Source organism: Ranitomeya variabilis, chromosome 3 (assembly GCF_051348905.1).
Source record: "Ranitomeya variabilis isolate aRanVar5 chromosome 3, aRanVar5.hap1, whole genome shotgun sequence".
NCBI classification, from domain to species: Eukaryota; Metazoa; Chordata; class Amphibia; order Anura; family Dendrobatidae; genus Ranitomeya; species Ranitomeya variabilis.
In genome coordinates, this window is record NC_135234.1 from 110,114,658 (window position 1) to 110,136,692 (window position 22,035).

General features: G+C 45.3%; 2 protein-coding genes across 4 annotated transcripts in view; one reads left to right on the forward strand and one right to left on the reverse strand.

Annotated features, from left to right (window-relative positions):
- SMG6 (SMG6 nonsense mediated mRNA decay factor) overlaps positions 1–882 on the reverse strand; it is a 296,441-nt gene extending 295,559 nt beyond the window's left edge. For 2 of the 3 annotated variants that reach the window (XM_077294490.1, XM_077294489.1), the window contains exon 1: positions 659–882. In XM_077294490.1, the coding sequence (XP_077150605.1) occupies positions 659–743 (85 nt within the window). In that variant the 5' untranslated portion in view covers positions 744–882. Of the gene's footprint in view, positions 1–570 lie in introns of all 3 variants that reach the window. The other variant, XM_077294491.1, reaches the window with a different exon arrangement.
- Positions 800–21,988, forward strand: SRR (serine racemase). Its single transcript, XM_077294493.1, has 8 exons — positions 800–981; positions 4,863–5,034; positions 6,465–6,579; positions 6,763–6,866; positions 7,066–7,185; positions 7,278–7,352; positions 20,138–20,347; positions 21,791–21,988. Exons 1-8 carry the CDS (start codon positions 929–931, stop codon positions 21,986–21,988), a joined length of 1,047 nt encoding a protein of 348 aa, XP_077150608.1. The 5' UTR covers positions 800–928.
- The last annotated feature ends 47 nt before the right edge of the window (positions 21,989–22,035 follow it).

Here is a 22,035-nt window from a genome sequence, read left to right on the forward strand (position 1 = left end):
AAAAAAAAAAAAATCTATGCATGTTTGATACCTCTGTAATCACACTGCCAAACACTGAACGCGGTAAAAATAAAACCCACAAGTCAATGGCAGAATTGCATTATATATTTTTTGCAATGACATGGCACCTGGAATTATCTCCCATTTTCCAGAACATTGTACGGTACAATGAAAGGTTTCATTCAAAACTACAAATTACCCACAAAACAAAAAGAAAAGACTCAAGCCATCATACATCTGTGTCGACGTGGAAATAAAAAAAAAAAGTGATGACCCTTGGAAGGAGAGGAAACAACGAAAGCCTAGAAGTGAAATGCTGTCCTGGAGGGGTTAAAAATCACATGTACAAAAATGGGGCAGGTCATGAAGGAAATGACCATGGGGCTGGGACTGAACTGGTTAAATAAAAGTGATTGAGAAAAAAAAACAACCTCAGGTATTAGTCAGTGAGCACAGAGCAGCTGTGGCGCCCCCTGCTGGAATGTGCACTGTACTGGGCCCCAGGTAACATGCTGACGGTTTCCCTCCCGGGGGCACAGCACAGACACACACAGGACAAGTTGCACTGACCGAGGGGGCGTGTTGCCCGGCGTGCCTCACATGCGGACCACACCACTCGCTAACTGGAAAGTAACCGCCACTGTCGGTCCTACCGTACCTCGGGCTACAGGGCCGTCGTTGGCCGCAAGCTGCTCCCGTAACTCGGAGGCAGAAATCCTGACCCTCTCTAACGTCGCCGCCATCTTCCCAGCGACCGCCAGGAACCAAAACAAGAAACGAAGAGTACAGCGACGGCGAGCGAGCAGGGCCAAACCGGAGCTGACGTCACTGTACGGCACTGTCAGCAGACGTCACTGTACGGACTGTCATAGGGGCGGGAACGCGGCAGCCATCATGCTGTACGGAAAGCGTCAAAGGTCGCTAGAAAATGGCATGCGCAGTTGTTGCTGCTCGCCGCATTAGTTCTACTGGAGTTGTGAGGTGAGACTGTAGGATTGTGGACAAGTTCTATTGTACTGAGTGTCCCAGTTATCACTGGTTTTTAAGCAATGGAGTTTCTTCTGACTAGTTTACTTTCTGGACATAAGTATATCTGCAGCTGGGGGACAGCTAATGTGGCTGCATCTCAGCTCTACACGGGGAGTTACATAATGTTGTCAGACTGTATAGTAGTGAATGCTCTTAGTTGTGCAGCCATCCACCGCTGACTGACCTGACATAGCAGCGCTGGGGGGGGGGTTGTGTCGGTGCGGAGCGCTGGGGGGGGGGGGGGGTTGTGTCGGTGCGGAGCGCTGGGGGGGGGGGTGCGTCGGTGCGGAGCGCTGGGGGGGGGGTTGCGTCGGTGCCTAGCACTGGAGGGGGTTGCGTCGGTGCGGAGCGCTGGGGGGGGGGTTGCGTCGGTGCGGAGCGCTGGGGGGGGGGGGGAGTTGCGTCGGTGCGGAGCGCTGGGGGGGGGTTGCGTCGGTGCGGAGCGCTGGGGGGAGGGGGGGTTGTGTCGGTGCGCAGCGCTGGAGGGGGTTGCGTTGGAGCGTTGGTGGGGGTTGTGTCGGTGCAGAGCGCTGGAGGGGGTTGCGTTGGAGCGTTGGTGGGGGTTGTGTCGGTGCGGAGCGCTGGAGGGGGTTGTGTCGGTGCGCAGCGCTGGAGGGGGTTGCGTCAGTGCGGAGCTCTGGAGGGGGTTGCGTCGGTGCGGAGGGCTGGAGGGGGTTGTGTCGGTGCGGAGCTCTGGAGGGGGTTGCGTCGGTGCGGAGGGCAGGAGGGGGTTGTGTCGGTGCCTAGCACTGGAGGGGGTTGCATCGGTGCGGAGCGCTGGAGGGGGTTGCGTTGGAGCGTTGGTGGGGGTTGTGTCGGTGCGGAGCGCTGGAGGGGGTTGTGTCGGTGCGGAGCGCTGGAGGGGGTTGTGTCGGTGCGCAGCGCTGGAGGGGGTTGCGTCAGTGCGGAGCTCTGGAGGGGGTTGCGGAGGGCTGGAGGGGGTTGTGTCGGTGCCTAGCACTGGAGGGGGTTGCATCGGTGCGGAGCGCTGGAGGGGGTTGCGTTGGAGCGTTGGTGGGGGTTGTGTCGGTGCGGAGCGCTGGAGGGGGTTGTGTCGGTGCGCAGCGCTGGAGGGGGTTGCGTCAGTGCGGAGCTCTGGAGGGGGTTGCGTCGGTGCGGAGGGCTGGAGGGGGTTGTGTCGGTGCCTAGCACTGGAGGGGGTTGCATCGGTGCGGAGCGCTGGAGGGGGTTGCGTCGGAGCGTTGGTGGGGGTTGTGTCGGTGCGGAGCGCTGGAGGGGGTTGCGGGGCGCTGGAGGGGGTTGCGTCGGAGCGTTGGTGGGGGTTGTGTCGGTGCGGAGCGCTGAGTTGAATTTTTACGACTTTCTTGTATCAATGACAATGCACCCCGTTCAGTACAGCGATGAGGCAACATCTAGCGAATGTCAGGTGTGCCCCGCGTGTTGCTGCCAGATTTGCCACATTGGCCCAACCTTAGATCCATTGCAGGAGGCGTCACGATTGCCTTCTCTGAGGAAAAGTCATTTCTTTGTGTGGAAATATTCTGCTATTTACACCACTAGGATTTACCTGTCCGATATCCAAAAATCTGCAGTAGAAATCCAAGTGTCAACCAAAGCTCTGAGAGCTCAGGCTGTAGCAAATGAAAACATCATCCGCACATGAGTAAAAAATTCTATTGAGAATAATTAATATCCCCCAAAAAATTTAATAAGGCAAGGTAGCTAAAAAGAGGATGGATAAAAATCAAAAGTTGTGGCAACAGTGATAGGTAAGTGGCTAAAAATATATAAAGACCAGCTTTTTTTTTTTTTGCTTTTTTGTGCTACATATACATACAGAGCCTTGCGAAAGTATTCGGCCCCCTGGAACTTTTCAACCTTTTCCCACATATCATGCTTCAAACATAAAGATACCAAATGTAAATTTTTGGTGAAGAATCAACAACAAGTGGAACACAATTGTGAAGTTGAACAAAATTTATTGGTTATTTAAAATTTTTGTGGAAAATCACAAACTGAAAAGTGGGCGTGCAATATTATTCGGCCCCTTTAACTTAATACTTTGTTGCTCCACCTTTTGCTGCGATTACAGCTGCAAGTCGCTTGGGGTATGTCTCTATTAGTTTTGTACATTGAGAGACTGCAATTCTTGCCCATTCTTCCTTGGCAAACAGCTCGAGCTCAGTGAGGTTTGATGGAGATCGTTTGTGAACAGCAGTTTGCAGCCTGTTCCACAGATTCTCGATTGGATTGAGGTCTGGACTTTGACTTGGCCATTCTAACACCTGGATACGTTTATTTGTGAACCATTCCATTGTAGATTTTGCTTTATGTTTGGGATCATTGTCTTGTTGGAAGACAAATCTCCGTCCCAGTCTCAGGTCTTTTGCAGACTCCCAACAGGTTTTCTTCAAGAATGGTCCTGTATTTGGCTCCATCCATCTTCCCATCAATTTTAACCATCTTCCCTGTCCCTGCTGAAGAAAAGCAGGCCCAAACCATGATGCTGCCGCCACCAGGTTTGACAGTGGGGATGGTGTGTTCAGGGTGATGAGCTGTGTTGCCTTCATGCCCAACATATCGCTTGGCATTGTTGCCAAAAAGTTTGATTTTGGTTTCATCTGACCAGAGCACCTTCTTCCACATGTTTGGTGTGTCGCCCAGGTGGCTTGTTGCAAACTATAAACAACACTTTTTATGAATATCTTTGAGAAATGGCTTTCACTTTGCCACTCTTCCATAAAGGCCAGATTTGTGCAGTGTACGACTGATTGTTGTCCTATGGACAGACTGTCCCACCTCAGCTGTAGATCTCTGCAGTTCATCCAGAGTGATCATGGGCCTCTTGGCTGCATCTCTGATCAGTCTTCTTCTTGTTTGAGATGAAAGTTTAGAGGGACGGCTGGGTCTTGGTAGATTTGCAGTGGTATGATACTCCTTCCATTTCAATATGATCGTTTGCACAGTGCTCCTTGGGATCTTTAAAGTTTTGGAAATCATTTTGTATCCAAATCCGGCTTTAATCTTCTCCACAACAGTATCACGGACCTGCCTGTTGTGTTCCTTGGTCTTCATGATGCTCTCTGTGCTTCAAACAGAACCCTGAGACTATCACAGAGCAGGTGCATTTATACGGAGACTTGATTACACACAGGTGGATTATATTTATCATCATTAGTCATTTAGGACAACATTGGATCATTCAGAGATCCACAATGAACTTCTGGAGTGAGTTTGCTGCACTGAAAGTAAAGGGGCCGAATAATATTGCACGCCCCACTTTTCAGTTTTTGACTTTCCACAAAAGTTTACAATAACCAATAAATTTCGTTCAACTTCACGATTGTGTTCCACTTGTTGTTGATTCTTCCCCAAAATTTACATTTGGTATCTTTATGTTTGAAGCATGATATGTGGGAAAAGTTTGAAAAGTTCCAGGGGGCCGAATACTTTCGCAAGGCACTGAATTTATATAGCAATGTAATATATGGAAGTCACAAAATACATGAAAGGAAAGTGCAAAGTGAAGCTAGATTCAATTATTAGTACCTGTGCATAAGTCTGTAAAGAGCGCCACCAAAAATGCAGAGTAACATACTTTAGTTGCTGACTAGGTTCATCATCCCATAAACGCAACGCGCGTTTTGCCCTGCTTCATCAGTGTGTCTCTGCACGGTGCAGATATATTGCAGTTTTCCGTGTGTTTGTTTTTTTTCCACAGCTAATATGTATATCAGGAGGAATAATTTCACCCCATATTATAATATTAGAAGTCATTCTGGCCTTTATTACTCATGTATCACTATTAGATGGTCATTGTATAACAGTTTTACTGCAGGGATTTACAGTGACCTTTTTATTTTCTGTTTTAGGATGATGACTCCTTCATATTGTGTGACATTAAAAGATGTGCAAGAAGCTCAGAGAAGGATCCAAGGCTTCGTCCATTCAACCCCAGTAATGACATGTTCCAGTCTGGATGCACTCGCTGCACGCAAGTTATTCTTTAAATGTGAATTACTGCAGAAGACTGGCTCTTTCAAGGTATTCTGATTTGCCTTTCATGATGTTAAAGGAGAACTCTTCTGAAAAACAAAGTTCTTTTTTAGTTATTTACCATGAAGTCTTCCAGATTCCTTAAGGAGGTCGTCTCATCACAGCAAACCACCTCCAGCAAATTCTGCCAGAGAATGCAGCCATTGTCCATACAATTGCACTAGAGAAATGTAGTATTACATGTCAGCTATTCATAAGAATGGCCATCTATGTAAGACAAAGCTAGCACCAGTCCACCAGAGTGAGAGCCTCTGCAGGGGACCCCCGATGGTGACCTCATATTACTATACGTATTGGGGCATGTGACTCAATGAGAAAACCCCAGAAACAAGTAGTGATCACGTAATCGGCCTTGTGTGAACATATATTGTTTCTGGATGACCGAGCCACAACTGGGAGATAGGAGGTGAGAACATTTAAAGGGAAATGACTTGTCTGGGATTTTGGAGAACATTTTCATTATAACTTTAGAAAGGTAAATAGACTGTTCAGGCTCAGCAAGTTATCGCCTGTTCATAGGATGGATGATAACATAGTAATTGCTGGGAATGCCGGTGCTGAGACTCTATTGCCTTGGTTATCTGTATCAGTCCCATAGGCAATGAATGGGGCCATGGCACGACTGTGCTATCCTTCATTCCATTCAAATGGGGCACTTTAATACCCCCAAAGATCAGCAAGTTATCACCTATTCTGTGGGTAAATGAGAACTTGCTAAGTTGGGAGAACCGTTTAATGGGGCAGTATGTTCACTAACATTTCATTCACATGGGGGACTTCGGGCCCCCCATGCTCGGGATGAGTGGGTGACACATGATACAGTTAAAATCATGACTAAGGTTGAAGCCCGAATAAATTGTACGAACACTAAACCAAAGTCAAAGGAGAAGGTGCATTTGCCAGAAAGGCTTCTGAAAACTTGTATCATGTATGCCATGTTTTTGAAGGGCAGGTCATAGGACAGTGAAAAAGTATAGGTGACATAAGAGAGTGGAAGGGGTGAGGTCTTATTCCCTGAAGAATGGGTTGTGCTATGTGTAACTGTTAAACTTCAGACACAATTGTCATATGAGGGAAGTGTTCAGGAGAGCGCAGATCGGAGCCCAATCATTTCTGAAGTCTATGTGACTTTCTGTCCCAATTGTGGAGGAAGAGGAGGAGCATTTGGAAACTCAAATTTTAGAGTAAATTAGGAAAGATATGCAAAATGTATAGATTGTTTTGCCAACAATGTAGTGATCTCCTGCACCCTGGTTGTTATAACCAGTGCAGATGTAAACGGAGCAGAATGAGGAATATGGTGGCATATAAGACACGGAGCCATATGGTGGTCTGTGTCCCACATACTGCTTATATACCACCACAATGTTATACTTAATATTTTATAGCCATATAATTTATATTCTTTTATTTTTCAGATTCGGGGGGCAATAAATGCTGTTAAGAGTTTACCGTCAGATAAATGTACTGCGGTTGTGACTCACAGCAGTGGCAACCATGGACAGGCATTGGCTCTGGCAGCGCAAATCATGGGTAATTATTAACTGTCTCCTTGCAAATCTGAGGACCCTAAGGCCAGTTCCACTAGTGTGCAGCGCTGGTGACTGAGACTGATGTGCGCACATTCTGTGTAATGAGATGCACAACACTATATGTTGGCACTATACAAGGACCAGTACATGCGCTCTGATTAGTGCTATCCACTTTATCGTCTAGGCATTCCTGCTTATATAGTAGTGCCAAACACGGCTGCAGCATGCAAGAAATCTGCAATTCTTGGATACGGCGCTTTGGTTGTGGACTGTGAACCCACAGATAAGGTAACTGCAGATATCACTGACCTTAAGAATGCCATTTACTGCCCACTCAGTGCCAGTATACTTACTAATTATAAAGTCATGATTATACCTGTGGAAACTGTTGGACCTTATTACATTTCCAAAAGCAACATTACTACAGTACTTAGATATCTGATTTCATCATCATATCCTGTTCCTTATTACATGTGTTGTGCCCAAGTCTCGAGCGGAAGTGGCAGCTAATACAGTACAGAAGACCGGGGGTGTTTTAATCCATCCAAATCAGGATCCTGCTGTCATTGCAGGTCAAGGGACCATTGGATTTGAAATTTTACAACAGGTAATATATCAAAGGATTATACTTGTTTTTTGTCTTTTTGATTTTTTTCATGACTAACTGTAATAGTTAATGAACGTTGTGATAAATGGCAGGTGCCAGGACTGGAGGCCTTGGTGATACCCGTGGGTGGTGGTGGCATGTTGGCTGGAATAGCTGTTGCTGTTAAGGTGAGAGTGTGGTTTTGCTATCATCTGATTTATCTTGTGTATACCAATCGCCCACAGGTGACATAAGTAATGAATTCAGGTACTGACCTCTGATAATTTTAAAAAGACATGCTCAGATCTACTATTTGTTCGGTTGCTTTGACGACGCGTTCTGGCATCCGTTTGTTGGCCTTGTTGGGGCTTACGTCCACATCTCCCGCAAAACGGGATTCGGATGTATTCACCGATGGGAGCATAGACTATAATGGTGTAGACAGAGCGAGCGTGTGATCTGCTGTGCATCATGTTCAGGCATGTATTCCTGCTGGAGGTGGACACTCAGATGTAGTAGAATGCGTAGGCGCGCATACCTGAAAATGATGAACGTCAGAGCGCACGTTCACCCTGCCGGCACCATCCTGGTCTATGGCCCCGTCACTGCATACGTTCGAATCCTGTTTTTGTGGGGGTTTGGCTGTAAGCGTCGACAGGGCCACTAAACGGGTGCCTGAACGCAATATGAATGCCCCCTTACAAATACCTTTTCAGACGGAGTGTTGTGGGAATGATTGGCAAAGACTGTGCCAAATGAGAAACCTGAATTGTCATGCACACGTGACTTATAGATTTTGTGCAGAAAATATTCTGCAGCATGTAAATTCTCTGCGTTTTTGCCCTGCGGTTTTTACCATTAACTCCACTCAAATCAGTCAAAAATGCGCGGTAAAATCGTGCCTTTTTTGCAGCTGCATTTTTCTTGCCAAGAGCTGCAGAAAGTTCTGCACATACTCTAAAAAATGAGATCCAGATACCTTACTGTTCTGAAAGTACTTGACAGACATAGGGGTGAAAATGGTAAGCAATACAGAGATGGAGACCAACACACTAAGATTTTATGAATATAGGAGGGAATATAGATTAGTGCAGCACGCTAGTTCTGCTAAGGCTACTGAAGCCACCACTAGAGGGAGCCGTGTAGAATAGGAACATATAATGACCAGTTGGCTGTAATGGAGGCTGCTGATATGTGCAGTAAGTGAGGTCCCTCTAGTGGCAGCTACAGAAGGACAGACAGCAGATCTCACCGTGTTTTTGCTGCCCCCTCTGAGAGCAGCGTAAAGTAGGGGCATAGATCTAAATTCCAGTACTGGGTCACTTACTGGGCTTCTTGCTTTACTTTAGATAATACTCTGTTCTATTATTATTTAGGACTCTTCTAGTCCTCGTGGTGTAGTTTTTAATTTTTATGAGCTCCCACTATACACCACCATTGATTGGCAGATTTTTGCCAGTAAAGAGTGCAGGCAGAAAGTTGTCAAATAGTGAGGTGGAGCTAGTCCGGGCTCTTCATTGAGAGGACTGGCAGATAAAGGTGACTTTTGTCAAAACTACAGCAAGAAGCGCAGTAAGGCTACCTTCACACTTCCGTCTTTAGGGATACGTCGCAATGCGTCGTTTTGGAGAAAAAACGCATCCTGCAAAGTTGCCTGCAGGATGCGTTTTTACTCCATAGACTTGCATTAGCGACGTATGGCCACACGTCGCATCCGTCGTGCAACGGATGCGTCGTGTTTTGGCGGCCGGGACGCACAAAAAAACGTTTAATGTAACTTTTTTTGTGCGTCGGGTCCGCCATTTTCGACCGCGCGTTTGCTGCCGGAACTCCGCCCCCTCCTCCCCGGTTCTCACAATGGGCAGCGGATGCGTTGTAAAACTGCATCCGCTGCCCACGTTGTGCTACATTTAGCACAACATCCGCCGGGCCGACGGTTTGCGACGCCCCGTATCGACGGATGTGTGAAAGTAGTCTAAGTTACCCAGCGTCCATGTGTCTGCCCCTATTTTGGGCTGCTTTCAGATTATGCCAACAAGTTTATGCTTTCCATTCAATGAAAGCGTTTGGTACTTATTTAACATTTAATGGTTGTGTATAGAGTAGCGAGGGATTTCCCTTCCAAGTGCGTGTCTCATACATCCTTGCAGGGCGGCAATCTGTAGTAAAGAACGTATACAACATGGACCCATTATTAGCCAGGACATATCTCAGCTTGGATCGCAGTTACACCTGCATTCACAACCTTGATTCCAGTCTCCTTTTAAAGCCAAGACCCGCCAAATAGAATAAAAGGCAATCAAAAAGTATCAATGCCAAAAATGATATCCTCTAAAATTTCGGTTTGTCTCACCAAAAACATACCCACATCCACAGCTCCGAGAATCTAAGTTATCACTTTTAGGATAATAATAATCTTTATTTATATAGTGTCAACATATTCCGCAGTGCTTTACAGTTTAAGGGCTCATACTCACTTGTGAGAAACTTGGATGAGTCTCGCACGGCAATACCCGGCACTGCACCCGGCACTCAGATCGGAGCGTGCGGCTGCATAGCATTACATGCAGCCGCACGCTCCGCTCCTCTGTGCCAGGTGCAATGCCGGGTATTGCCGTGCGAGACTCATCCGAGTTTCTCACAAGTGAGTATGAGCCCTTACAGTTTCAAACACAACAGTCATAAGTAACAACGTTAACAATACAATAATTAAAGCAAAATAAGAAGACCCTGCTCGTGAGAGCTTATAATCTACAATGAGGTGGGGAGATACAAAGTACAGGTGTGTATTTACAATGATGTATTTACAATGCTGGTCCAGCCATCTTGAGGGGGTGGGGGATAGATGGAAGTAGTGAATGAGCTACACACACACAAACCTAAAATGACTTTGATTAGAGAACGTGATAGGCCGCTCTGAACAAATGAGTTTTGAGCGAGCGCCTTAAATTGTGCAAATTGTGGATGGTCCTAATTTCTTGGGGTAGAGCATTCCAAAGGATTGGCGCAGCACGGGAGAAGTCTTGGAGTCGGGAGTGGGAGGTACGGATTAATGCAGAGGTTAGTCGAAAGTCATTTGCAGAGCGCAGTGGTCGGTTAGGCCGATAGACGGAAATGAGGGAGATGTAAGGGGGTGCCGCACCGTGAAGTGTGAAGTTGTGGGTGAGAACAAGTACTTTGAATTGGATTCTATAATGAATGGGCAGCCAGTGTAACGACTGGCGACTTGGGACTTTATTACGAGAAAGTATTGCAACGATAAACAATGCATAATTGGTAATGACTCAAACTGTAAGATAAGCATGCTATTTATCCCGTCCTGTGGAACCATTTTTTAAAAAAAAGAATGTTAGATTTGAGATTTTTTTTAATGTGACTGTGTTTCACAATAGATTAAAGCGGTCAAAAAGTTATATACCCCAAAATAGTACAAACTCGTCCTACAAAAAAAAAGCCCCTATAGAGCTGTATTTACAGAAAAATAGAATAAAGATAGTTAACTGAAATGTTCATTTCCTGCCGTCTGTAGGCAGCACAGCATGAGGTAAGGTGACTTCCCCTACTTGCAAACGGATTAGTTACCAGTAAATTAACATACCAAAGACATTAGCACTCTTTAAAGCTCCACAAGTAAGCCAGCACTTTCCCATTGTATGCAGCAATAAGTTTATTAGTAAATACACTTGTCACAATAACGTGAGAACCCTTCAAAAGCAACATAGAATAAACACTAGCTGAGATATTTGATCTCCGGTTAACGCCTCCAGGAAGAAGCGGGGCGAAACGGCGGTGGTGGGGTGATAGCCGAGACACATGCCGATATCACATTCATACAAATGTAAATAAGAAAACACAGGGCACTTTAAGCAGACTATCTACTTTTAATATGATTGACTGATAATAATTATATCTAAATAACAGAACCTCAGGGGTATACACGGTGGGGGAAATAAGTATTTGATCCCTTGCTGATTTTGTAAGTTTGCCCACTGTCAAAGACATGAACAGTCTATAATTTTAAGGGTAGGTTAATTTTAACATTGAGAGATAGAATATCAAAAATAAAATCCATAAAATCATATTGTATAAATTATATAAACTTGTTTGCATTTTGCAGTGAAAAATAAGTATTTGATAACTCCTGCAAACAAGACATAATACTTGTTGGCAAGCACAGCAGTCAGAATTTTTTGTAGTTGATGATGTTTGGACCTGATGTCACCCGACGTGTACCATAGGGTGACTGATTGTGATGTGGTAGATAAAACGTGTGGAGCTTTATGCTGATCACACACAATTATACTCCTTACCCCTGCTGTACTACAGAACACCAGTGACTGTCCGCAGTTTCCAACATCATGTCCATGCTATATCCGAAACGCAAACCTTTCCAAAACTGAGCAGTTTCTACTCTCGCAGTCTACTTACCTCCCTAAATGTTACATCTCGCTCTTCGTGTGTGGCAGCACAATAACTCCTAGGCAGCAGGCGCGCGGTCTGGCTGTTGTATTTGACACCAATCTTTCATTCACCTTCAGTATTCAATCTTTTGTAGCTTGCACCTGAAGAACATTTCTAGAATCCACCCCTTTCCCACCATGGAAACAAAAAAAAAACCCCTCACTGTTGCCCTGATCCACTCCCGCCATGACCACTGTAATTCTCTATTAGGTTCCCACTCGCTCTACTTTACCCTCACCAGTCCATCCTTAATGCAGCAGTCAGACGCATGTATGTGGCTAATTGTTACTCGGATGCCTCCGCTCTGTGCCAGTCACTGCACTGGCTGCCCATACATTACAAGATCTCATTTAAATTCCTTGTTCTCACCTACAAAGCTCTCCACTGTACAGCACCCCCTATATCTCCTCTCTTATTCCTGTTTATCGGCCTACCTGTACTCTACACTCCGTAGGCGAATTTCGACTAACATCCGCACCTCCCACTCCCGGGTCCAACCAAGACTTCTCCCGAGTTGCACCAACTCTTTGGAATGTTCTACCCCCAAGAAATTAGGACTAACCACAACTTACAGTTTGACGTTCTCTAAAAACACGTCTGTTTAGGGCGGCCTATCTATCAAGTTCCCTAGTCTGTCTTTTATATTTATATTTATATTTATATATATATATATATATATATATATATATATATACACACACACACACACACACACACACACACACACACACACACACACACACACACACACACACACACACACACACACACACACACACACACACACAGCCCATTCACGGATTCTCCATCAGACTCCACCGCACCCAAAAGCACCACAAATACTGGCTGGCGACTAGCTCATGCAGCCTTTATCTATCCTGTGTCTCTGCCTTTGACACGGTGGACCATTCCCTATTACTACAGACCCTCTCATCCCTTGGCATCACAGACTTGGCCCTATCCTGGATCTCGTCATACCTAACAGACCGGACATTCAGCGTCTCCCACTCACACACCACCTCTTCACCTCGCCCCCTATCTGTCGGAGTCCCGCAAGGTTCAGCTCTAGGGCCCCTGCTCTTCTCCATCTACACCTTTGGCCTGGGACAGCTCATAGAATCTCACGGTTTTCAGTATCATCTCTATGCTGATGACACACAGATCTACATCTCTGGACCAGATATCACCACTCTACTAACCGGAATCCCTCAATGTCTATCCGCTATTTCATCCTTCTCCGCTAGATTTTTAAAACTTAACATGGACAAAACAGAATTCATTGTCTTTCCCCCAACTCACGCGACCCCCCCCAACGAACCTATCCATTACAGTAAATGGCTGCCCACTCTCCCCAGTCCCACAAGCCCGCTGCCTCTGGGTAATCCTTAACACTGATCTCTCCTTCAAACCGCATATCCAAGCCCTTTCAATTTCCTGCCGCCTCCAACTCAAAAATATTTCACGGATCCGTACATTCCTAAACCAAGAATCTGCAAAAACCCTAGTCCATGCCCTCATCATCTCCCGCCTCGACTACTGTAACCTCCTGCTCTGTGGCCTCCCCTCTAACACTCTCGCACCCCTCCAATCTATTCTAAACTCTGCTGCCCAACTAATTCACCTGTCCCCCAGCTATTCCCCGGCCTCTCCCCTCTGTCAATCCCTTCACTGGCTCCCCATTGCCCAGAGACTCCACTACAAAACCCTAACCATGACATACAAAGCCATCCACAACCTGTCTCCTCCATACATCTGTGACCTCGTCTCCCGGTACTTTCCTGCACGCAACCTCCGATCCTCACAAGATCTCCTTCTCTACTCCCCTCTTATCTCCTCTTCCCACAATCGCATACAAGATTTCTCTCGCGTATCACCCCTACTCTGGAACTCTCTACCACAACATATCAGACTCTCACCTACCATCGAAACCTTCAAAAAGAACCTGAAGACCCACCTCTTCCGACAAGCCTACAACCTGCTTTAACCACTGATCGACCAAACCACTGCACGACCAGCTCTATCCTCACCTACTGTATCCTCACCCATCCCTTGTAGATTGTGAGCCCTCGCGGGCAGGATCCTCTCTCCTCCTGTACCAGCTGTGACTTGTATTGTTCAAGATTATTGTACTTGTTTTTATTATATATACCATTCCACACATGTAAAGTGCCATGGAATAAATGGCGCTATAATAATAAATAATATCTATCCCCCATTCCCTCAAGATGGCTGGACCATCATTGTAAATAAGCACCTGTACTTTGTGTTTCCCCCCACCTCATTTGTAGATTGTAAGCTCTTACCAACAGGGTCATTATTTTTGCTTTAATTATTATTATCTTTGACTGTTGTATATGAATCTCTGAATTATAAGGCGCTGCTGAATATGTTGGCGCTATACAAAGATCATTATTGCCACCATCTTAAAGATTCCTTTGTATCTGTTGAAATTAGATACTCCTAATCACTAATACTTTTGCCCAGGCTTTCCTCAACTTTCTCATTCCTTCAGAATTTCCCACTTAGGTTTTCTCAAGTAGGATCATGCCCAAGGGCAGAACAGAAATACAGGACGTTAAAGTCCTCAGGATCGGCATAGCCCTTCTTAGGGTGATCACCAGGTTTTTGATTAATTTTGGCACTAATCTGCCTACCTTTAATAATCTTTATTTTTATATAGTGCTAACATATTCAGCAGCGCCTTACAGTTTGCACACATTATCATCACTGTCCCCGATGGGGCTCACAATCTAAATTCCCGGAGTGCCCGGAGGAAACCAATACAAACACGGGGAGAACATACAAACTCCTTGCAGATGTGGTCCTTGGTGGGATTTGAACCCAGGACTCCAACGCTGCAAGGCTGCAGTGCTAACCACTGAGCCCACCGTGTGTACCTTATTTTTTTTCCTCAGGAAAACAAGAGGTTTGGCTTTTTGGTTTAGCAAAATTCCCAGGAACGTTTGCGTCTGTTTATTTATGACTTGTTTTACCACTTTTTTGCAAGCTGCTTCTGATTTCCCTACAATTAGTCAGTTGCCTTGGTAGGGAATGAATAAAATGTCTCTTATGTGAGCTGACATCTCTGCCACCATCTTTGTGAACACCCTCGGATAGGCCACAGGGGAGGACCTGGAATTGTAATGTTTTAACCCCTTAATGACTGACCGTACCATGTAAACCTATGGGAATAAAAAACCGCTGTGCACATGCTGCGGAAAAATCTGCGCGGAAACGCAGCGGATTATTTTCCGCAGCATGTCAATTCTTTCTGCGGATTCCGCAGCGGTTTTCAACATGCACCAATAGGAAAGTGCAGTTAAAAATCCGCAGAGGAATCCGCAGAAGAAACCGCGATAAAATCCGCAGTGAAAACCGCAGTGGTTTTGCACTGCGGATTTTCCAAATCCGCTGCGGAAAAATCCGCAGCAGAATCCGCAACGTGTGCACATACCCTTATCTGACCAGAGATATAAGAGAATAGCCTCCCCAAACAGGTGACAATCCAGCAGCTGTCGGCTGCCCACTATAGCTGACAACTTGCTGCATCAGCCATGATCAGTGTTTGCTCCGTCCATATGTTTAACCCCTTAGATGCTGCTGTCAATAGTGGCTACATCATGTAAATGGTTATCGGTGTGGGGGCTTCCTCTTTATCCCAATTTGTGCCCTCAGATCATGATTTTGTGGTCCTGATGTTTTCTATGGCAATTCACAACCAAATAGCGGCCTTAGAGTCTGACGGCTGTTGTAACCTGTTCAGAAGTTAGAGGCATTTAGGTGGTAAAAATACACATTTTCATTTCTATCATGCCATTTAACATTAATTCCTGAAAAATCACCTGAAGGGGTTAATAAACTACCTGACTGCAGTTTCCAATATATCGAGGGGTGCTGTTTTTAAAATGGTATAACTTTTGGAGGTTTTCCAATATCTAGGATCCTCAGGGTATGTGCACACGTAGAATGGTCCACTGCGGATTTTTCCGCAGCGGATTTGATAAATCCGCAGGGCAAAAACACTGCGTTTCTCCTGTGGATTTATTGCGGTTTTTGTGCGGATTCCACTGCGGTTTTACACCTGCGGTTTTCTATTATGGAGCAGGTGTAAAACCGCTGTGGATTCCGCACAAAGAATTGACATGCTGCAGAATGTAACCCGCAGCGTTTCCACACGTTTTTTTCCGCAGCATATGCACTGCGGATTGCGTTTCCCATAGGTTTACATTGTACTGTAAATGCATGGGAAACTGCTAAAATCCGCAGCGTGTGAACATAGCCTCAAAGTCACTTGAAACATGGATAGGTCCCTAAAAAAAATACTTTTGTAAATTTCCTTGAAAAAAAAATGAAAAATTGCTGCTTAAACCCCCTAAAATGCTAACAAAATAAAAGAACGTTTTAAAAATGGTGCTGATGTAAAGCCGACATGAGGGAAATGTTTGTGTGGTGTGACTATCTGGAATAAAGGGGATAAACATTCAAAGTTTAAAAATTTCAAATTTTTTTACATTTTTCTAAAATTTCTGTTTATAAATAAACAAACATATTGACCTAAATTTACCAGTATCATAAAGTATAATGTGTCACGAAAAAACAATCTCAAAATGACTGGGATTTGTTGAAGTGTTCCAGAGTTATTACCACAAAGGGACACTGCTCAGATTTCAAAAATTTGTCTGTCACTAAGGGGTTAAGCATCCCTGAATGTTGAGCCCTACCCTTAGATACTTTTGGTAAATAGGCATCTCAGAGGTCTATAGTGGCCATAAAATATCCTGGAAATAAGTTTTACTATCAACTCTATTGTTTCCATTTTTAAATGTTTGGGCACAAGAAATTGATCAGATATTTTAGATTTATAATCCTTCTGGCAGATTGGTCCTTTTTTTTTTTCCTTAGCAAGAGGGGACTGTATAACCCTTTTTCCCTCGTCTTATTCTGGAACACGAACAGCACCCCCTTCTCTATAAGGGACACGGATTCTCGTTCTAGGGCTCTTTGATTTGATCCTGTGGGCTGACCTTTTGTGATCACAGCATTTTCAGGGGGAAGATCTGTCCCACTGAGAAGTCTTCACTTTGTCCAAACGAAGAGGAAAGCCGCAACACTTCCATTTTGTGATGAAGAAACCTTAGTCCTTTATTTCCAGTATAAATTCATGGACAAGGTAAACAGGGCAGGGACAGTGCAAGTAAAACAGGGCACTGTCCCTGCCCTGTTCACCTTGTCCACGAATTTATATTGGAAATAAAGGACTAAGGTTTCTTCATCACAAAACGGAAGTGTTGCTGCGTTTGGATTTATCTACACGTTTCTTCCTGGCAAGCACCCTCCACCAAGTGACTTTACTCCCATAATGTGCCAATGATTCAGAGTGTATCCCTCTATACCAGTAAGTAACTCATTACATTTATCTCAATGCCATTCATTTTTTCTTCTATTTGGACTGCCAGTCTTCACTTTGTTCCTGGACCCCTTCCACCTAGGCTCCCTTTGCCTTGGAACAGTCCTTGTATGTTCCTTCTTGATGCATGAAAAAGTCTTACATTTTGGGGCGCTGGTTTGGGGAAATCTTTAATCTGAGGCTTTATCCAGAATCTCATCCAAGGATGACCCAAAGCGATATCCTAAAAGAAAACAAAATACAGCAGAGCCTAGACTTAGGCCGGGATCACACACAGCGAGATACGGCCGAGTCTCGCAGGTTAAAAACAAGCTCTGGCGCCGGCACTCCGGAGCGGAGCTTGCAGCCGCACAGCAATACATGAGCTGCACGCTCCGCTCCGGAGTGACGGCACCAGAGCTTGTTTTTAACCTGCGAGACTCGGCCGTATCTCGCTGTGTGTGACTCCGGCCTTAGAGTGGTAGTCCCCAGTCCAAATCTTCCGTCAAAGAGCCCTTGTGGCTGAATTCAAGAAGGCACATGCATGCTGTCAGTCGGGCTGCACCAGCAGAAGCCTTTGCCATGTCTGGAAGACTGACTAGTAACGGATCTCTTGGGCATTTCTAATTTGTGCATCCAGTTGGCTCAAATCGCGCCATGCACGTAGCCACTATATTAGGTTTAAAGATTGCCGGCTCTGATTGCCATGCTTTCTTTAGAAAGCTTTCTATCATATGCATCTTTTAGCGCTACCCTTTGACATGGGCCTTCTATCTATTTTGGGCACTTCGACATAGGTTTCTGAATCCTCTACTTCAAACAGGTTCTCTCTTAATTTTTGGGGGGAATGAAAGCTTTCCTGTCTAGATTTTTCCTTTCCTTTCTAATCAGCGACGCAGTGTTCTTGTAGATGGGGAAATGCTTCCCATCCTCTAAACCCACAAAGCATGAAGTTCTGCATGAATTTTGGCTCCTTAATGTTTTCTACCTTCATCATTGCCCTAACTGCCTTCACCAGTTTGCTTGTATCCTCTGCTGGTAAACAAGATTGATTTCTGACGCTATCAGATGATGAGGCATCTGAATAATAACCACCATGTTCTCATTCTTCTATTTCCTCTGAATTAAAGTTTACCTGTCTCATGGCGTGCTGGCTACCAATCCCTTTAACCACTTCATAACCTTGGGATTTTCTGTTTTTCAGTGTTCATTTTTCGCTTCCCTCCTTCCCAGAGCCATAACTTTATTTTTCCGTCAATATGGACATGAGAGAGCTTATTTTTTGCGGGACGAGTTGTACTTTTGAACTACATCATTGGTTTTACCATGTCGTGTACTAGAAAATGGGAAAAAAAATTCCAAGTGCGGTGAAATTGCAAAAAAAGTGCAATCCCATGTGTGTTTTTTTGTTTGGCTTTTTTGCTAGCTTCACTAAATGCTAACTGACCTCTGCCATTATGATTCTCCAGGTCATTACCAGTTCATAGACACCAAACATGTCTAGGCTATTTTTTATCTAAGTGGTGAAAAAAAATTCCAAACTTTACTAAAAAAAAAAAAAATTGCGCCATTTTACGATACCCGTAGCGTCTCCATTTTTCGTGATCTGGGGTCGGGTGAGGGCTTATTTTTTGCGTGCCGAGCTGGCTTTTTTTAGTGATACCATTTTGGTGCAGATACGTTCTTTTAATGCAATGTCGCGGCGACAAAACCCCGGAATTTTGGCGTTTCAAATTTTTCTCGCTGCGCCGTTTAGCGATCAGGTTAATCCTTTTATTTATTGATAGATATGTGTAGGTTTGATTTTATTTTGAATGGGGCAAAAAGGGGGGTGAATTAAACTTTAGATTTTTTTTATTTCATATTTTTTTAGACTCTTACTTTTGCCATGCTTCAATAGCCTCCATGGGAGGCTAGAAGCTGGCATAGCCTGATCAGCTCTGCTACATAGCAGCGATCATCAGATCACTCCTATGTAGCTTAATTACAGGCTTGTTATGAGCGCCGACCACAGGGTGGCGCTCACAGCAAGCCGGGATCAGTAACTATAGAGGTCTCAAGGACCTCTATGGTTACCATCTTGGTGCATCGCTGACCCCCGATCATGTGACGGGGGTCGGCGATGCGCGCATTTCCGGCCGCGCAGCCAGAAGCGGTAGTTAAATGCCGCTGTCATTGTTTGACAGCGGCATTTAACTAGTTAATAGCGGCGGGTGAAATTGCGATTTCACTCGCCGCTATTGCGTGCACATGTCAGCTGTTCAAAATAGCTGACATGTCCCGGCTTTGATGCGGGCTCACCGCCGGAGACAACATCAAAGCACGGGATCTGACCTCGGATGTACTATCCCGTCCGAGGTTAGAAAGGGGTTAAAGATTTTTTTAAAAAAATGTCAACAGTGATCATAAGGGAGGGGATTCGTCTTATTATCATGCTGCTCCTGCCTGGGGACAAACCGAGCCATACCAGGCAGTGCCCCGTGAAGTGATATCAGATTCCCAGCTTGATTCCAGGTACACACTGCCATACCAGATTGTGCCCCTAGAGAAGCCATTAGCTGTGCCAGCTCCCGGGTATACAGCAGTGCACCATGCCAGGCCATGCCCCCGGGAATGACTTAATTAGTTAAGCCGGCTCCCAGGGATGCACTGCACCCCACCGGGCTCTCGCTAGTAACGGCCTTGTCTTCTTTGGCCTGCTCGCGCACCACCCAAACCAGGGTTATCTGTCTGGAAAAATGCCAACTGCTGTCTGTGATGCTGGGCCTGCAGCCCCCCGGGTAAGCTTCTTTCTCCCTGGCAGCATTTGGGAACTGTAGGGTCTCCCTCAAGGACAAGAAACCACTGTGACATACCAGAGGGTTCTGCATTTTAAAGCTGTGGGGTTTCCTGTCCTTGGGGGCAGATCCTCTCTTCCTCTATGGTGCAGTCATGGGGATGGGAATAAAAAAAAAATGCTGCAAGTGTATATAGCAGTTAGGAATGGTTGAAATTTTGAAACCAATAAAAGCCATGACTAGGATGCCATTATTGGGTAAATTATAGTGCAATATTAACACTTTAGTTGAATTCGAAGACTTTATTTTATAGGATTAGATTTTTTTTCCCATTGTCTTTGGTTAACAGGCAATTAAGCCAAATGTAAAAATCTACGCGGCAGAACCTCTTAATGCTGACGACTGCTACCGCTCAAAGACGAGTGGTATTTTGACTGCCAATATTCAGCCTCAAATCACAGTAGCTGATGGTGTGAAAACAAACATTGGACCCAACACCTGGCCGATCATACGGGACCTGGTGGATGAGGTGTTCGTAGTCACTGAAGATGAAATCAAGGTAACAAGTAGTAATTAATTTCCAGTAAACTAGTTTCAGAATTGTATATAGGAGGCATTCCCATCAGTGGCATATCGGTTTTGAAAGAGTTGTAAATACCCGATATCCTTTTTTCTTACAAATGTCTTGTACTATTCATGATAAACCTCCTGGAAATGTGACACCAATATAACATACCATTCCCTTTATAAAAGAGGTGTCTGTACAGGGTCTAAGGGTACTGTCACACAGTGCAATTTTGATCGCTACGACGGCACGATCCATGACGTCGCAGCGTCGTATGATTATCGCTCCAGCGTCGTAGACTGCGGTCACACGTTGCAATCACGGCGCTGGAGCGATGCCGAAGTCCCCGGGTAACCAGGGTAAACATCGGGTTACTAAGCGCAGGGCCGCGCTTAGTAACCCGATGTTTACCCTGGTTACCAGCGTAAACGTAAAAAAAACAAACAGTACATACTTACATTCCGGTGTCTGTCCCCCGGCGTTCTGCTTCTCTCCACTGTGTAAGCACAGCGGCCGGAAAGCAGAGCGGTGACGTCAGACGTCACCGCTGTGCTCGCTTTCTGGCTGGCCGGCGCTCACAGTGCAGAGAAGCTGAGACGCCGGAGGACAAACACCGGAATGTGAGTATGTACTGTTTGTTTTTTTTACGTTTACGCTGGTAACCAGGGTAAACATCGGGTTACTAAGCGCGGCCCTGCGCTTAGTTACCCGATGTTTACCCTGGTTACAAGCGAACACATCGCTGGATCGGTGTCACACACAACGATCCAGCGATGTCAGCGGGTGATCAAGCGACGAAAGAAAGTTCCAAACGATCTGCTACGACGTACGATTCTCAGCAGGGTCCCTGATCGCTGCTGCGTGTCAGACACAGCGATATCGTAACGATATCGCTAGAACGTCACGAATCGTACCGTCGTAGCGATCAAAATTGCACTGTGTGACAGTACCCTAATACTGTCAGCACTGGTTGGACAGTATGGAGAGACACCCACCAAAGTGTTAACACACAGCTGTCACTATATTAAAAATTACCAAATAGGACTATAAAAAATAAAGTCTTAAACATAGTTTGGGCTGACCACTATTCCCAGTACTGGAGCTCAAAGATTCATTTGCTTTGGTCCCCAGGGACATAGGTGGGCATATCGATCATTGAAAGCTTATCCTAAGGATGTGCCATCAAAGTCCCAGAAACATTTTTTTTTTTTTTTAAAGTTCAAGCCATAGACAGAAGTGATTCCTATGATACAACTTGCTGAAGTGTGAAGAACATTGACATCAAAACACGTTGATAAAACATCACAATTTCTCTTTAATTTCTGGCACAGAGCAGATGATGACATTTTTAAATCTTCCCATTTATAGTGGAAATTTGGATGGGTTGCATTATTATCCAGAATCGTTAAAAGCTGCAGTCTCTTGTTCATTTCACAGAATGCTACTCGGTTAGTTTGGGAGAGGATGAAGCTTCTGATCGAGCCGACAGCTGGCCTGGGTCTGGCTGCTGTTCTCTCCAGAAGATTCCAGGAGCAGACGGGAGATGCACAAAACATTGGCGTGGTGCTGTGCGGAGGCAACGTGGATCTCAGCAGCATAGACTGGTTAAGAGAGTCTTCACCAAGCAGCAGCTGAAATTCAGCACTGGAGAGTTTCATTTAAAGGATGACACAAATTTCAAT